Raw genomic sequence first — 16,137 nt, 5'->3', positions numbered from 1 at the left:
CCATTATGAAAACACTTTATTACATTTGGTCATTTACATACTCTACTATTTACAAATCAGGCAAACACACAAAGCTTTCAAAAATAGCATTCCGTTATCCAGGTGCCTCAGTGCAGGATAACTCATGATTCCAAGTGAAAATGCTGTACAAATTAACGCAATTTATCTTTATTTGTGCTTAAATATGTATTTCTGGTTTAAGGAACATATTCGAAGTGCTGGGGTTGAGTTCGTTTGGGGTTTGGAGACTCAGTGGCAGCCACATTCCCCTACAACCATCCCTTCGTGGTGTCTCATGACCATCTTGCCGTTCTCGTAGTACAGCATTGGGAGTGGAGCCAGATGGGTGGGTACGCAGGACAAGCATGGGACGCGATCTGGGTGGTGCAGCTTCAAAAGACTCTGCAAATGAGAAGAAGACAAACGTTCGTATCAGTCTGGCAAAGAGTAAGCATTTTAATTGCAATTATTTCAAAGATTTAGAGATTCTTACCTGCATGTAGGCATGGTTGGTGGGGGTGAAGGTCTCCTCTACGGGTGTAGGACAGCTCCCTTCACATCGATAGGCATTATACCGCTTCGGATAAACAATCCAGTCGCTCCAACCAATCTGATCGAAGTCTACCCACATATCCACCTTCCTGCAGAGAGATTTCTTCTCCCCTTCCTCTTGTGGAACGCCAGGAATCACGCTAGCTGCTGCATCACGCACTCTGTCATCAGTCCGGTGGTTCCTCCTGTGACGCCGAGGTGCATGTTCACCTCCACCACCGGCCCGCTCCAGAGCTACGTACTTGGAGTGCTCAGCAGTCTGGATGAGGGTGGACGTCTTTGCCCGGTTCTGCTTGGCGTAAACCACCATCATGACTCTGTTGGCTGTCAGATGCTGGACGTTCTTGTGCCCCTCGCCCTCAGATCTTGCAGGCATCTGAATGGGTTCCTCTGAGAACATGCTCTCACCTTGTTGCAACCAGTACTTGAGCAGCGCCGTGATGTTGAAGACCCTCCAGGAGGAATGGGAGAAGATTGAGTCAATCGGTTTGGCTTTCACAGTGCCAAGGTGAATCCGTACTTCATCGCAAGGGCTCCGATCGCACTCATGTCTGGATGCATGATAAATATCCACCTCCATCTCCGAGGCGAATGCTGGAAGGCGAATGCGAAGCTCAGACCGCTGGACGTTGTCGCTTGCTGATATGGAGGACATGTCAAATGTCACGGATAGTTTGTCACCAACCTGATGGCAACCTAAAAAATATTTGGATGAGAAATTTGTGATAAGTGATTGTTCAAAGGACAGACAGTTAAACAGTCTAGAAAGGATAAGTGATGTGTGGTGCTTAATTATCTTAAAGGATGTTTTCACACATGGCCCCCTTCGGGACAAGCAATTAATAAAGTAGAAGGTTCTTATTGTTTAGATGTGTATTGCTGGCCAAGCCACTTTGAAACAGACGTCTTGAAGCTAATACACAATCTAACTAATAAGCATAACACATGACTTCGATATTAGCCTAGTACCAGCTAAACTACTAGGCTACCTATCAAATTATTTTCCACAAGAGTATTATATAAAGCTAAAGAGATTTGTTTTGCGATTTGACTTTATATGGTACGGATACTTACTAGCCTAAGTAAACAAATAAATAAAGCGTTGTTTTCAATAATTTCATGATTTATTCGTGATGATAACGAATTCTGTAGGAATAGCCTATAAAGTCCCGAAAATGTTTGACTGCTGAATGCAGACTGGCCGTGCTATAAAATCCATGCCGCTTTTTTTCATTTTTAATTTATTACAAATTATATTTAATTCAATTACTATAATTTTTTTCATAAAAAGAAAAGGCAAAATATAACATTATAATGTTAATGTATAAAAAAAGTTAAATTATTATATTTAATAATGATAAAATACGCATATATACTTACTCTTGGCGACAAGACTCACGACCGAATCGGAGTCATAAAGAGTTGGATTTTCATGGCTCATGTGTTTGTCGTCCCCGGTCAGAAGGGTCCGGTAGAGGTGCAGCATATACAGCGGATATCTGTTGGTGTGTCGGCCGTGACCCGCCTGACCTCCGCTGCTCCTGCCAGGGGCTCTAATCCCGCTCCTGAACGTCTCGTGGAGTCCAGGGAACGACGCCGTGGAGCTCACCAGACCGACCCAGAGCGCGAGGACTGCGCTCAGGAGCCCGCAGGTAAACCGCCTCATGTCAGAGCTAGGTTATAATCCACCACGCTGAGGAGGAGCACTGGCCCTGAGACCTTTCTTCTACACCGTCCTTTGGAAAGTGAAGGTCATGAGTGCTGGCTGGCCATCTAATTCACTTATAGAAACTTGCAGTCTTTTGATGGTTTGTGAGGTCCTTTGGGTCTTTGAAGTGCCCCTGTGATCCATAAAGGGAAGGGGATCCATGTCCCTGGGTCGTTGTGTATCGAAACCAACAGTCTTTTGTGCGTCAAAAGGTGTGAAAACATTAATTCTTCTCCTCGAGCGCTGTGTACTGGAGGTCCTTTTGAAAACAATAATATTAGTGGACTATATCTGCTCATCAAAGTCTCTTTGATTAAAAGGAGAAATACACCCCGACTGCTGAATTATTTCTTAGTTTGAATAAAAATAGAAGAAGTAAGTTTGTTTCTATGGCTTTTCATTGTATCAGAAGGACATAAAAATAGTAATTATGTTATTGGAAATCTCCAGATTTTGACATGTTACCGCCTTTGGCTGCTTGATTTTACAATTGACAGCATGTTATGACTATATTCTTGTGGATGATTATAATCGACTCCAGGTAAACATGTTTCTTCATCAAGGGGGAGACGTTGCGTGTAGATTAATAAAATAGATTTTAACATTCATATATTGTAGCCTATTTAGCAAAGTAAACTTGATTAGAAACTTGATTTGTTGTTGTTGGTTTAGTTTTTCATCATTAGCAATCCGTGTCATTATATATAAGAGCAATGCATTATTCATTTGAACCTGTTCGGTTTTTTTCCCCCAGTCATGTTTTGGATAAGGTTTGCATTATGGAATCTTAAATAATTTTTATTGAGAAATTACGTGGTGTAGACTAGTTATTATAGATACTGAATAATATTTATGCTATGTTTGCTCATACCTCAAACGCGTGGAATTATTTTGACGTAAAGTCGAAATATTTTGATGTAAAGTCACTTAGAAGAAATATTGGATTATAAACGAAAAATCAAATTTCAAGTCTCATCTGATAATTGTGCATCATTTATACCCTATTTTACGCAAAGATTTGAGAAATATCTACAGAACCCCACAGACAATTTTCTTTCTTTCTTTTTTTCTTTCTTTCCTTCTTTCTTTCTTTCTTTCTTTCTTTCTTTCTTTCTTTCTCACCCAGTATTACAGCATCTTATCCAACAGGGGGCACTGCCTTCAAAGTTTCTCCTTCTGTCCAACGCCAGCTTGTCTCTTCAGTATGATTAGCCAAATCTTAATCAAAGTGATAAAGCTCAAGAATTCTCACTGTAGGCAACTCAAAATATCGACTGCTCATCCTTGCATCACTCATTGCTCTCGACGCGTTCTGTGTGATGTGTTGACAAGCTCTGCGCTAATTCTGAGTGCTCAGGTGAGATTCATATGACGGATGGATGGAGCATATGCTGCTGTGAAGTACACACGCGCGGGCGCGCGCACACACACACATTATTTTCCGTCACAGAATTGAAGCAGACCAGCTGTGAATGTCAGTGGCAATCTCACACATAGTAACACTGATGAGCAAGACAGAAACTAGCACTGAGCCATCCTCCCTCCCACACACTCAGTTATCACATATGGAGCATTTGATGCTAATAAGTGTCAGATCTTATAGGCTACATTTATTCTCCATTGTTTTGTAGGATGTCTTTGTGAATTGTCGCGTGAAATACTTTGTTTTACACTAAAATGCTCTATTTGTGTGTGTATACGCATATCTATCTATCTATTTATCTATCTATCTATCTATCTATCTATCTATCTATCTATCTATCTCTACAGTACTGTTTTCTTAAAAGTTTTTTTTGGTGTGCAGTATGTTACTGTAGAACAAGAACAGAAAAAAAATTAAATAAAAAAATAAATTGAAATGAAAACGTCTATGAAATTTGAGTGGTTATTTAAATATTGTAGGTGTTGCTGGCTGGTTATGGTCACGTGACCTGCTCAGGTTATATAAAGATAAGTGACAAAAAAAAACAGGTAAAAGAGAAACAAAGAAAGAAACTCCTTCCTTTCTACAAGATACATTAATATAAACAATAAGCATTTTCTGATTCAGATGAAGCCAATTCGTTTTTTTAATATATGCAATTTTAATGCAAGTTAAAATGTTTTGTTATTGTTGCTTTGGTATGTGCTTGTGTTTAAATCCAGAGACTTAAGACTTTTCCTGTCATGTCAAGATGATGATCATGTGTGGTTTCATCCTCCGTCTCCTGTATCCATTCAATATTCAAGATTTTTATTCGTCACATACAAAATTATATATAGCATATATAACCAGCAGTGAAATGTGAGTCAGGTCCGCTCCATGGACAGTGCAATTATTAAAGAAAACAACACAGATGAAAATATACATAAATATAGCTATGTAAGAATGAAATAAAAGTAAACAATAAAAATATAAGAATAAAATATAAAAAGATGTATATTGTAGAATTAAATATATAACGCAAAATAATGTGCATGAAAGTAAACTGTAGTCTTAAATATTAAGATATACAGGGATGTGCAATGTGCATATGTGCATTATAATGTAGTCTTAAATATTAAGATACACAGGAATGTACAAGAAGCAAATGTGCAACCAGGGTGACACTGTCAGTGTGTCTGTGTGAGGTAGTGAATGATGAATATCTTACTGATAAAGTGAACATTAAGTGGAGACATGAAGATGTTAAGAGGCTGGTTTTGAGTTTAGGAGCCTGATGGCCTGGGGGAAGAAACTCCTCCTGAGTCTCTCGGTTTTTGCCATCAGGCTACGGAAACGCTTACCAGATGGCAGCAAAGTGAAAAGTTACAAAGTTCCATCTTTACAAAGTAAAGAATTTTTTTTTTTGCGATACATTTGATGAATTTATCATGCTATGCTATCCATCCATCCATCAATCTATGATCTATCTATGGAAGTTCTCTAGCCATCTATTGACCTTTTTCTGCCATGCATTTTAAACTCGAGATCAGTGCAGATGTTTATGATTGATGTGTATGTGTGGTATGATATGGATGTGGATATGGCCTTGCTCTGGGCAGACAACCTAATTAATCGCCAGGGACCCTGACTGCTGTGAATCGGTTTGCAAAACAGAGACCGTAGGCCTCTCTGGTAGAGGAAAAAGAGGAGCATGGAGAAGGAAAACAGAATCAAGCCCTTTGTGTGGTGCTGGAAGAAAAGTGCTCACTTGCGTTAGGGACGGCAACAAAACAAAAAGGCCATGCAATATGAAAGGGCCGCCTTTGTGTCATTTGAATAATGGGGATAATTACCCTCTGTCCAGCGAAGCACCTGCATTTGAAATAAGCCTTTGATACCAACTTAAATCCAGTGAGATGGTGCTGTTTGATTGAGATTCAAGCAGACGCCATATCTGCCTTTACAGCAGCTGGAGAGATCACTGTGTCAGCAGACTGACTGCAATGCACACCTCTGAATGCATATGCAATATTATACATGAAAAAACAGAGAGTGGTGTTACTTATGCCTTCGCTGCAGCCAAAATTTTGTGGGTTTAATAAACCTCATCTCATTATCGTAGTGCAGATAATGTGAGTCTTTATTATTATTATTTGCTAATTCTATCCAGACCTGAGACTTTCAAAGCAGGCGGGACGTCATGTGTCAATAGATATCTCAGTATGAGATAAACATAGTCTTTACGCACCTACAAAGCTATCTCTTTTTAATTTGGTTGCACTGCCAGGAATCCATAGATGAGCAGCGTCTCTCATTAAACCACAGTCCTGACATTGTTCGCTAGGAATGGCTTTTTTTTCTGTCAGTCTGATAGCAGAAATTGCAGGGACATTGTAACAATGAAATTGCTCAGAAAGTAGACATATTTTGTTACTTTTTAGTCTCAAAGCATCAGAGGCAATACAGTATTCTGACAAAGATCTTTGTTGCTTCAGGCTTGAATCTCACACCACAATGTGCTCAATATGGACTCTTTGATTTCATTTTGACCATGGACAGGTCAATATGGCTTTAGGTTCAGAATCCAGAGTGGATCCATGCTTTATCTTTAACTCTTGCTGAGAAGGCACAATATATATTATATTATTTTTTAATAGTTATTTTTTATTATAATAGAGATCACACAGAATAATGTGGTTTCCAGTTTCTTGTGGAATCCTCTTTCATGCGTCTCGAATGTTGGTGAGGGCCTTTGATAATCCTTTACCGATGCTTTTATTAGATAGCTGAGGAAATGCATTCAAACTGTTCTTTAGTCTGCACTATTATTGTCAGTAATCTATCGCTTGTCCTTTTCTCTCTACGACAGCCAGCCCTGTGCCACTCTGAATTTGCCACGGTGAACATCAAGATTTTCAGGGAAGCTGGAATTGACAGAAATAGAGCATTTGCCTCCAGGACAGGATAATGAGTATTTGTGTGTGTGTGCGCGCGTTTTGAAATTTGGACAAAATGCTCACTTATATACTGCTGCTACATCTCTGAAAAGAAAAGTTAATTTATTTCAGTAATTGAACTCAAATTATGAAACTCGTGTATTAAATAAATTCAGTGCACACAGACTGAATTAATTTAAGCCTTTGGTTCTTTTAATTGTGATGATTTTGGCTCACATTTAACAAAAGCCCACCAATTCACCAATCTCAACAAATTTGAATATGGTGACATGCCAATCAGCTAATCAACTCAAAACACCTGCAATGGTTTCCTGAGCCTCCAAAATGGTCTTTCAGTTTGGTTCACTAGGCTAAACAATCATGGGGAAGACTGCTGATCTGACAGTTGTCCAGAAGACAATCATAGACACCCTTCACAAGCAGGGCCAGATTAACACTTTGTTGTACCCTGGGCAACAATATTCAAGGGCCCCATCATCACGACCCCAGGATCCCCATAATATGGTCATATACAGAATATATTACTGTAATATACAGTAAATATACTCAATACTTCAAATTCTAACTGTCATCAGGTGTATTTTGATTTACAAATATTTAAATGCTCATAGAACTACAAATGCACTACTATGTCCCCTATCAAAGACATTCACTCACATATGATGCTATGAAAACAAAACACATCCGCATCTGTATAATCTGGTAAAATTGACCCACTACATTGAGAGGGAGGGAAATATCCTCCATTTTCACAAAAATGAATAAATAAGCAACCACTTTCAAACCATTGTTTATTTAACAACATTTATTCCCAATAGAAATGTATTGAATTGATATAGCTATAACAGAAGACCACAGACAACACATCAAGAAACATTTTGGTCCTCAGCTCATTTTAAGCAGAAATCACCCTGACAGGGTGACCCTGTTTCCTCAGAATTCAACAAGGCAATCAAGTTATTAGTCCAACACAAACAATTTGAAATCTGCCAGTTTTCCCTCCACAACAATATACAGCATTTTAATAAAGCTGGCACCTCAAGGAAAAAAATAAATAAATAAAATGCAGTATCACTGTTATCTGCTCATAAACATTTTTATCCTAAGCTCATTTTAACTTGTTTCAAAATAGAACAACAACATATCACAGCACAATTAACCAGTTAAACATTTTAGTGCTACATAAACATTTAGAAATCTGTCAATTTCTCTGAAGAAGACAAGACAGAAATAAATGCTACATAATCTGGCAAAACACACAATTTTAGTCCTAAATAATGAGGAAGTGCATGTTTGAATTTGAAATGCCTTCATTTGGCAAACACATCTTACAATGGCTTTTTTCTGGACTTTGACTGTGTAAACTGGTGTACAGTATAACATCTTCAAAATCAAGGCCACTAACAAGTTCATGTCCAATAGCTAAAATAGAAAGTGCAGAGCCGTGTCTGTGACACAATTTCTCTCTAGAAGACAAGATAAAAATAAATACTACAAAACCTGGCAAAACACACAATTTTAATCCTAAATAATGAGGAAGTGCATGTTTGCTTTCATTTGGCATCTTGTAGAAAAGTCCTGGCTAGCTGAGTTGTCCTCGTCGTTGACGGAAGCTGACTTAACAGAACTGTCGGCAACATTAACAGGAGTGAAGAAATGACCTATTTTAGGAATATACTTTACATTTTCTGCGTTTCTGATGTCCTTTTCCTTTTTTAATTTCCGCTTCGCGCTCCCATTTAGCTTCTCCATGTCAGATTTTTTTTCTGTTGTAGCAATGCCTGACGTAACCCGCTCGGCGTAACATTTGACCAACCTCATGCGGACTGACCAATGAGGAGAGGGTCTTAACTTGAGGCCCTCTCTTCATTGGTCATTCCGCATGAGACTGACTCTCAACCGCTCTCAACTCACGTTCAAAGTCATAGGCAGCGCAGCGTCTCTCTGTGCAGCGCAAAAGCCCGTGTGGACAGTTTGTTTAATGTAAAGCGGGAGATTACCAGATACAGTATTTTGCTCGTGCCCTTGCTGCCCTGGGCCCTTTAGAGGTCTTGGGCCCCTGGGCAATTGCCCAGTTGCCCGTATGGTTAATCCGGCCCTGTTCACAAGGAGAGTAAACCACAAACATTCATTGCCAAAAAAGCTGGGTGTTCAGTGAGTGCTGTATCCAAGCATGTTAACAGAAAGTTGAGTGGAATGAAAAAGTGTGGAAGAAAAAGGTGCACAACCAACCGAGAGAACCGCAGCCTTATGAGTATTGTCAAGGAAAATCGATTCAAGAATTTTTGTGAACTTCACAAGGAATGGACTGAGGCTGGGGTCAAAGCATCAAGAGCCACCACACACACGTGTTTAGATCTTCACAGTGAAAGGTAACACTTCCGAAATCTCTGTGTACACCATAGACAGTAATTGTAAACAATGAGTGATGTACACGCACGAGAGATCACTTCTGGCGCTTTCCGCGCTTGCGCAGACTAAGCCAGAGCGCGCGCGCACGTCACATCAGGAAGCACTCGCGGACTCAGATCCGTTGGACATGGTTGTGTACAAGAGGAAAAAACTATATAAATACTGTTCGTTTTCTTACACAAACCGCTCGTTTCGTGTCTTAGGTCATCAATGTGTACTTACGACGGGGAATTGTTTAATTTGGACTCCTCTGTGCATGCTCTTTGAGGTGGTGACCATAGACCTCCATTATATGAGTCACAGACAAGAACGGTTTGACCTAAAAATATCAAAATGGGAAATACTGCAGAAACAAAGAAACCTACATCTTGGATGTCCTTGCGGTAAGATAAAACACATCAAAATTTAATTTGAGAGTTAACTATCCCTTTAAGAAGGGAGTCATTTGCAAAGGAATCATCCGATTTGGGGGTCCGAGGCATCAAAAGGTTCAGATTCCCCTGAACTAGAATTCACACAATTACCTAATTGCCGGCTCACTTAAAAGAGGCCAAAATCTAAAGCAGATTGGTAAATTCATAACATTTAGTTAGAGAAATGGGTGTCACATGTAAACAAAAGTTATGGATTTCAGCCACATCCCATAGATGAAAGGCTTATTTTTAAGATCAAAGGCAGTTCCTTTCATTTAAAAAGGTGTAGTTCTCCACAAATTGGAACTCTTGTCTCGGCAACCTTCCTGTGATGTTTTAAATCAAAGATTTCAAGAACCCTTATGTCATGTCCAAACAAATATCTTTAGGCTCAGTGTGTAAATTGAGGTCACTGTTCTGTACTCAAAAGCGCTATGAATGTTGGCCAGATAACAGGGTTTTCTTTCTGAAGGCTGAAGTGTGTTTGTGATATGTGTGTCCCAAAGCTGGCCAGGCAAACATCAGCATAGCGCCTTATCTCTGATTTTGCGCCACCACACCGCAGCTTTGGATTCAAATAGTTCTACTGTTGAATGGGGAAGTAAATAAAGAAATAAGCATTCTTTTGAGTGGAAGAGGCTTAGGGGAGATAAATTAGGCTTTCTTGGATAAACTGTCAGTTTGGTTTATCGTGCTACTGTGAGCCGTTTCTATTTCTGCTTGTCAACAAATTTCGTTCTGATTGGCGGTGACAGTCTTAAATTTAGAGTTAAATCCAACAAAGCCTCTTGTCCTCAAGTTGTGGGGCAACACTTACGTAAAACGCTGAAAATGCAACATGTTTGAAAAGCCTGCTGAGAAATGACACAGAAATCTTTGTTTAAGGTTTTGTTTAACAATCTGTAGGTTGGCATATTGTTTCCCCAAAGGTATTCTCTTTCTATTTTCCTCTTATAATTGGCAGAGGAGACTGGAACAGCGATTCCAGAAGTCTCTTTGAACTTTCAAGGTTAAAAGAATTTCCTTGTGACTTTGTTGTAATACACTAGCAGTTTCTTCTTGCAATGAAAATATTCCCTTTGTCTGAATTAAAAAAAAGTTTATTTCAATATTTGGGCTGACACTTGAAAGTTTTCAACTTTAAAATAATTTAATAATTTAAAATGATTTTAAAGTATTTTTGTCTGGAAAATTACCCTTTATCTGTTTTTGAGGGGTATTTTAAGGCAGACTTTGAAAGTTTTCAACTTTAAAGTAATTCAGTAATGTAAAAAATGCTAAATTACCGTTTTATCGGTGATTGCAGACAAAATAATTGAATAATTGTATATATTTTTGTCTTTATATATATTTCTTTCTTACATGACTTTTAATGTAAAGTTTTCAACTTTAAAATATTTTTTATTAAAATCAATAAAGTAATAGGGCTGACATTCCAAATGTTTCAGCTTTAAATTAATTGAACAATTAAAAAAAAAAGCGATTATTATTTTCTCTGGGATTTTTAAAGGCTTATTTCAGTACTAGTGCTGACATCTGAAAGTTTTCAACTTTACAATTCATTTTAATTCAAATGAATACAGTAAGAGGGCTGACATTTTAAAGTTTTCAACTTTAAAATGATTTAATAAATAAAAAAAATTAATCTTACAGAGAAAAGTGGCTTATCAATAAAAGCAATGGAACAAGTACATAATCATGTCTATTTTCTTCCGATACAAAGAACAAAAAATGCTATAACACAAAACACATGGCTGGAGCCAGTACTAATATATATTACAACATTTTATAGATTGTCTGGAGTTATTTAGTTGGCATTCATTATCATCGTCTGTGATGACATCAATCAGCCGAAGGGCAAGGTAAGAGCATCTTCAGCTGTCGGAAATGACAGCTCTTCTCTCGGTTTGATTGGAGTCATCTCGTAGTGCCACACTAACAGCTGGGTGCACTGCTTCTGTCTTTGAGAGAAGGATCTCTGTTATCCGTCATGTCACAACTCTGGAGTCCATTCTCCCAATACAGTTTGCACAGCTTGCAATTAACAAAGCATCGTTGCTTGGAAGTTGAACGGAAGTTGCATGCATGTAGCATATAGGTGACGCATGTCGATTTTTCAAGAGTGCACTTTTGAATAATGTGTCCGCTTCAGAACAGAAAATTACAGCGGTGATTCAAGCCTTTTATCTTCGGGATCTGTGTAGACTTCCTTCCAGAAATGACGGCAGAATGGTGAGTCATGGGACTCGGAGTGAAATTATGAACAGGTCTAAAATAGGCCTCCTGATTGAATGACAACATCTAGCACTTGTAGGAAGGTCGTCCCACCTGATCAATTGAGCAAAGGCCAGGTTGAAGCACATGTGAAGTGTTTCGATTATTTCTATCTCTGGTTCTCCAATAAATGTTTACATGAAATCTCTTAGGTATTGAAAATGCCTGTTTATACCTAATATTGGCCTGTTTGAGTGCTGAGCGTGGTTTGTAGACAGTGTGTTTTTTTTCTCCTCAGATGCGTGTTGTCCACTGGAGAAATGATTAAGGATCTGTTGATTTGGGCATCTGTATCTCAGGTAGTTGAATGCCGCTGACCACATCACTCAGTGAGAAGGTGAGTGGATGTGACGTGCACCAGAGGGAAAGAACAGGAGACCAAATCAATATTCACTCATGTGAGTGCAGTAGCGGTGCAGTGGTTCATACCAGATTGATAACACCCTGCATGCAGACCTGGGTGAAAGGGTGGAGACGGGAGCGTTTTATACGTCAAAGGTGAATTTTTAGTTAATTATTAAAGTAATGCCGATAATATTTCTTGTTAATAATTAGAGCTTTTGTCTTTTTTAACAATATTATAAAATCTTTTTAGAATAATGCTATGATATATAGCCTACACTAGTCTTCAAAAGTTTCATTAAGATATATATCGAAAGAAATTCCTATTTTTAGTCAGGATTAAATGAGTTAAAAGTGACACGAAATACATTCCTAATGAAAGAGATGATTTCTATTTCAAATAAATGTTGCTATTCTGAACTTCCTATTCATCAAGTAAGCCTGCAAAAAATAAAAATAAATAAATTAAAAATATTTCCACAAAAAAAAGCATTATGCTGTTTTCACCACTGATTATAACAGTAAATGTTTCTTGAGCAACAAATCAGCATATTAAAATGATTTCTGAAGGATCATGTGACACTGAAGACCGGAGTAATATTGATGAAAATTCAGCTTTGCCATCATCACAGTAATAAATTACACATATATTATATAGAAAACAATTATTTTAAATTATAATAATATTTCATATTACTACTGTTCATACTGTTTTTGTTGTTGTTGATCAAGTAGGCAAAATGTTGCTATTTTTACTTTCTATAAATCAAAGAATCCTGCAAAAAAAAAAAAAAAAAAAAAATCAGTAAATTAATCATAATATTATTAATAATAAATGTTTTCTGAGAAGCAAATCAGCATATTAGAATGATTTCTGAAGGATCATGTAACACTAGCAATTCTAAAAATTTAACTTTGCCATTAAAAAAATTAATTAGAAAATTAGAAAACTCTTATTATAAGCTGTAAAATATTTCACATTATTATAGCTTGATACACAGTACACAGTAGTGTATATTTATATTTAACAGTGTTATTTTATAATTTAATTACTAGTTTTTCCATTTTTCCTTGAGGAAAAAAAAATAATTCCCAATGTCATTTCTAAATCTCAAATCGATATCAGGTCACTGTACTGAACTTGGTACGTCATGACTGACAGACACACTCTGACTCGAGTCAAAAGACATCCACTGAATCCTGTTTCCTCTCAGCCTCATGGGGCTTTCTCGGTTTACGCTTGATCTGGCAAGACATTGATGATGCTGGTCAATCTCAGCATATCAAGCTGTGTGAGCTAGTTTATGGTCCCCTGATCATTCAGCCCACCGACTGTAACACCTTAAAAATAGTCCAATCCCCAGAGGAACAGAACAATTACATGGTTTGTGAGTATCTTCATCCCAGTGGCTTTAACAGTTTGTTGGAAGTTGCTAGAATAAACACCAACACAATTTCTCTTCATATCGCGAGTAAATTCAAAACATTTCAAGTTACTCAAGCTTGACTTTAAGTGATGTTGAAAGTATGGCTTGGTAAAGAAAACTCTGACAGAATCCTCCCATGATGTGTGAACCTGTTTCATTGAAGCTGGTAATGTGTTGGATGAAACGGTGTCATGATGAATTGGTTTTGTTGGAGGCAGGGCTACCTGCTTTCTCTCAGAAATGGGTTTTGTTGCCCTTATTAACATCAATGTGAGCATTTTTGTTTATTGGCTGCCCTCTCTGACCCCTTCGTGCGCCGATATTAAAAGCATGTGCAGGAAAACTGAATTACATTTCAAGGACAAAAGTGAGAATTGTATTGAAAAGATGTGGATGAGTTTGTAGCTTCATTAGAACAGATCTGGAGAAATGTAGCATTACATCACTTGCTGACCAATGAATCCACTGCAGTGAATGGGTGCCGTCAGAATGAGAGTCCAAACAGCTGATAAAAACATCAGATTTCAGTCCAAAGGTTTATCATTAAAACATTTTTAACTTCAATCCATGGCTTCCTGCTGACAAAAGTAAATAAACCCCCAACATACATTCCTAAGGGAAATTAGCCCTAATTTACCTACAGATTGAAGCTTTACAGTAATCTAAATCAACAGTTCTCCTACCAAGTATAGACTAATTGTTATCCCAACTGTGGGAGTTTATGGTTGTTGAGCAAAGTAGGTGTGGATTTATCTGGTTTATACTACAGCCTCAAATACAGCTCATACAATCTGCATTTAGAGTCCATTTAATGAAAACTATTACAAAATGATTGCAGCAGTACATTAAATGCCATTCTGTAGTAGTCCTTTCAATACTTCAGTATTTCTTTCTCAGTTTAAGTGGAATGTGTGTTGGTCTGGACTATCTCTTCTGTGAGTGGATATCAGATTTAGCTACACTTTCTTCAGGGCCAATGAACAGGCTGATAGAAGCGTTCTAATTATCTTGAAAGTGATTCAGTGATGAGCTGTTACCCTGTTAGTCGTTCCATTTACATTTGTCAGTGTTTCTTTGGGAGGCCAATTAGGAGGGTTGCAAATTAGGTGCATAATAAGCAGCCAATCAAGAAGAATCATTATTTGCTTAATGGGAAGATGGATTTTAGGTTTGCCTTTTTTTTTTCACCTTGACTTACATTATAATTGCTGATCGCAGTGTGGAAAAGCGCCAGACATCATAATTTTCAATATGTTCTTGGGCCAAAGAGCACATTGAAAACGCATCTGTTAGCTTCCGCTGTCAAATACACTTAGACAGATTGACCTACACACTGATGCTGACCCTTGTCTTTAGGCTGTGAAATAATTTCATAATTGTTTTCCACTTGCTAATCATTACCGTGTGTTTGTGCTAAAGCAAAGCGTGGGGTTGTGTTTGTTGGGCAGGCTAAATGTCAAACTGTCATGCTGATTAATAAAATGCAGGAAACTGATTTTTATTCTTGTGTATCCGTCGTGCTGCGAGCCGTAATTGGTGTTAGCAGTTGGCAAATGCATTTTAACAGTTCAAAAATTCTTATTATCTCCATTGAAAGTGGATTATAAATATGATTTAATTGACTGCTTTGCCCTTTTTATCTCTGAAAGTGTGCTATTATCTTAAAAATGTGCAGTAATAGTTGCAGCATCCTCTCTTTATCACTGCTGGATGATATTTCCTCGTGTGAACTCGTTGCTTCTGTGACAGTTGCCAAAGGACATCTCCAGAGAGGTTTATAGTGTGACCTTGGGGCATAAGTTTTGAATATGGAAATTGCTTTCCGTTTTAGGCATTGATTAAGTGGCCTTGCACACAGCATTCTATGCCTATTAGGTATTTAATGAGCTTCTGTGAAAATAAGCCTTTTACTCTAATGTCTGATCATCTTCCATTACATGTCTGTGGATAGTGGAACTGACCTGCAATTAAGTTATGCAATAAAGTAGATTTTGGTCCTTAGCTGAAGGGTTTAAATGTGGGTTATTTGTTTGGTACATAATATCTCAGAACATTGCAAGAGCTCAGATTTGTATTGAAATAGGTCGGTTTTTGATTCGATAATTCGATAATTGTATTTAATTTTTAATTTTTTTATACATTAAAAAATAAAAAATGTAAGTCACATCCGGATACATACAATAGGTTTGTATTTTCAATTGTAATTTAAAAATAAATAATTTTATGAATATATATTTTTTACTTTTTATTTAATTTATTTCTTTGTTAATTTGACCGTTTTTGAATATAAATATATTTACAAAATAGGTTTATATTTTTAACATATATTGTATAATTTTGAATGGAATGTTTTATCATTTTAAATTTGATTAATATATAATTTTATATTGTGACATTGACCATTTTTGTGCAAAATATTAAGAAAGAATAAATTAAATGAAAAAATATTCTATTATTAAGATCCGAAAAGCTTTACCAGATTTTCAGATACAAAATTTGTTTATATTTTGAACATGATTTTTTTTTTTCTTAATTTTGAAATTATTTTGTTTGTAATTTTACATTTTAGTAATATATTTGTTTTTGTTTTTTCATTTTTGACATTGACTATTTTTGTGCAAAATATAATGAATTTATTCTATTATTA

General features: G+C 37.1%; 1 protein-coding gene across 1 annotated transcript; it reads right to left on the bottom strand.

The window, feature by feature from the left end:
• Position 1: 1 nt before the first annotated feature.
• Positions 2–2,471, bottom strand: LOC132117161 (nodal homolog 2-A-like). Its single transcript, XM_059526259.1, has 3 exons — positions 1,933–2,471; positions 494–1,248; positions 2–402 (listed from the first exon to the last, which is right to left on the bottom strand). Exons 1-3 carry the CDS (start codon positions 2,216–2,218, stop codon positions 250–252), a joined length of 1,194 nt encoding a protein of 397 aa, XP_059382242.1. The 5' UTR covers positions 2,219–2,471; the 3' UTR covers positions 2–249.
• Positions 2,472–16,137: the final 13,666 nt, after the last annotated feature.

This window comes from Carassius carassius, chromosome 36, assembly GCF_963082965.1.
Source record: "Carassius carassius chromosome 36, fCarCar2.1, whole genome shotgun sequence".
In the NCBI taxonomy this organism is placed as follows: domain Eukaryota; kingdom Metazoa; phylum Chordata; class Actinopteri; order Cypriniformes; family Cyprinidae; genus Carassius; species Carassius carassius.
The sequence above is the reverse complement of the archived record's forward strand: the minus strand, read 5'-3'. Positions and strand labels throughout refer to the sequence as shown.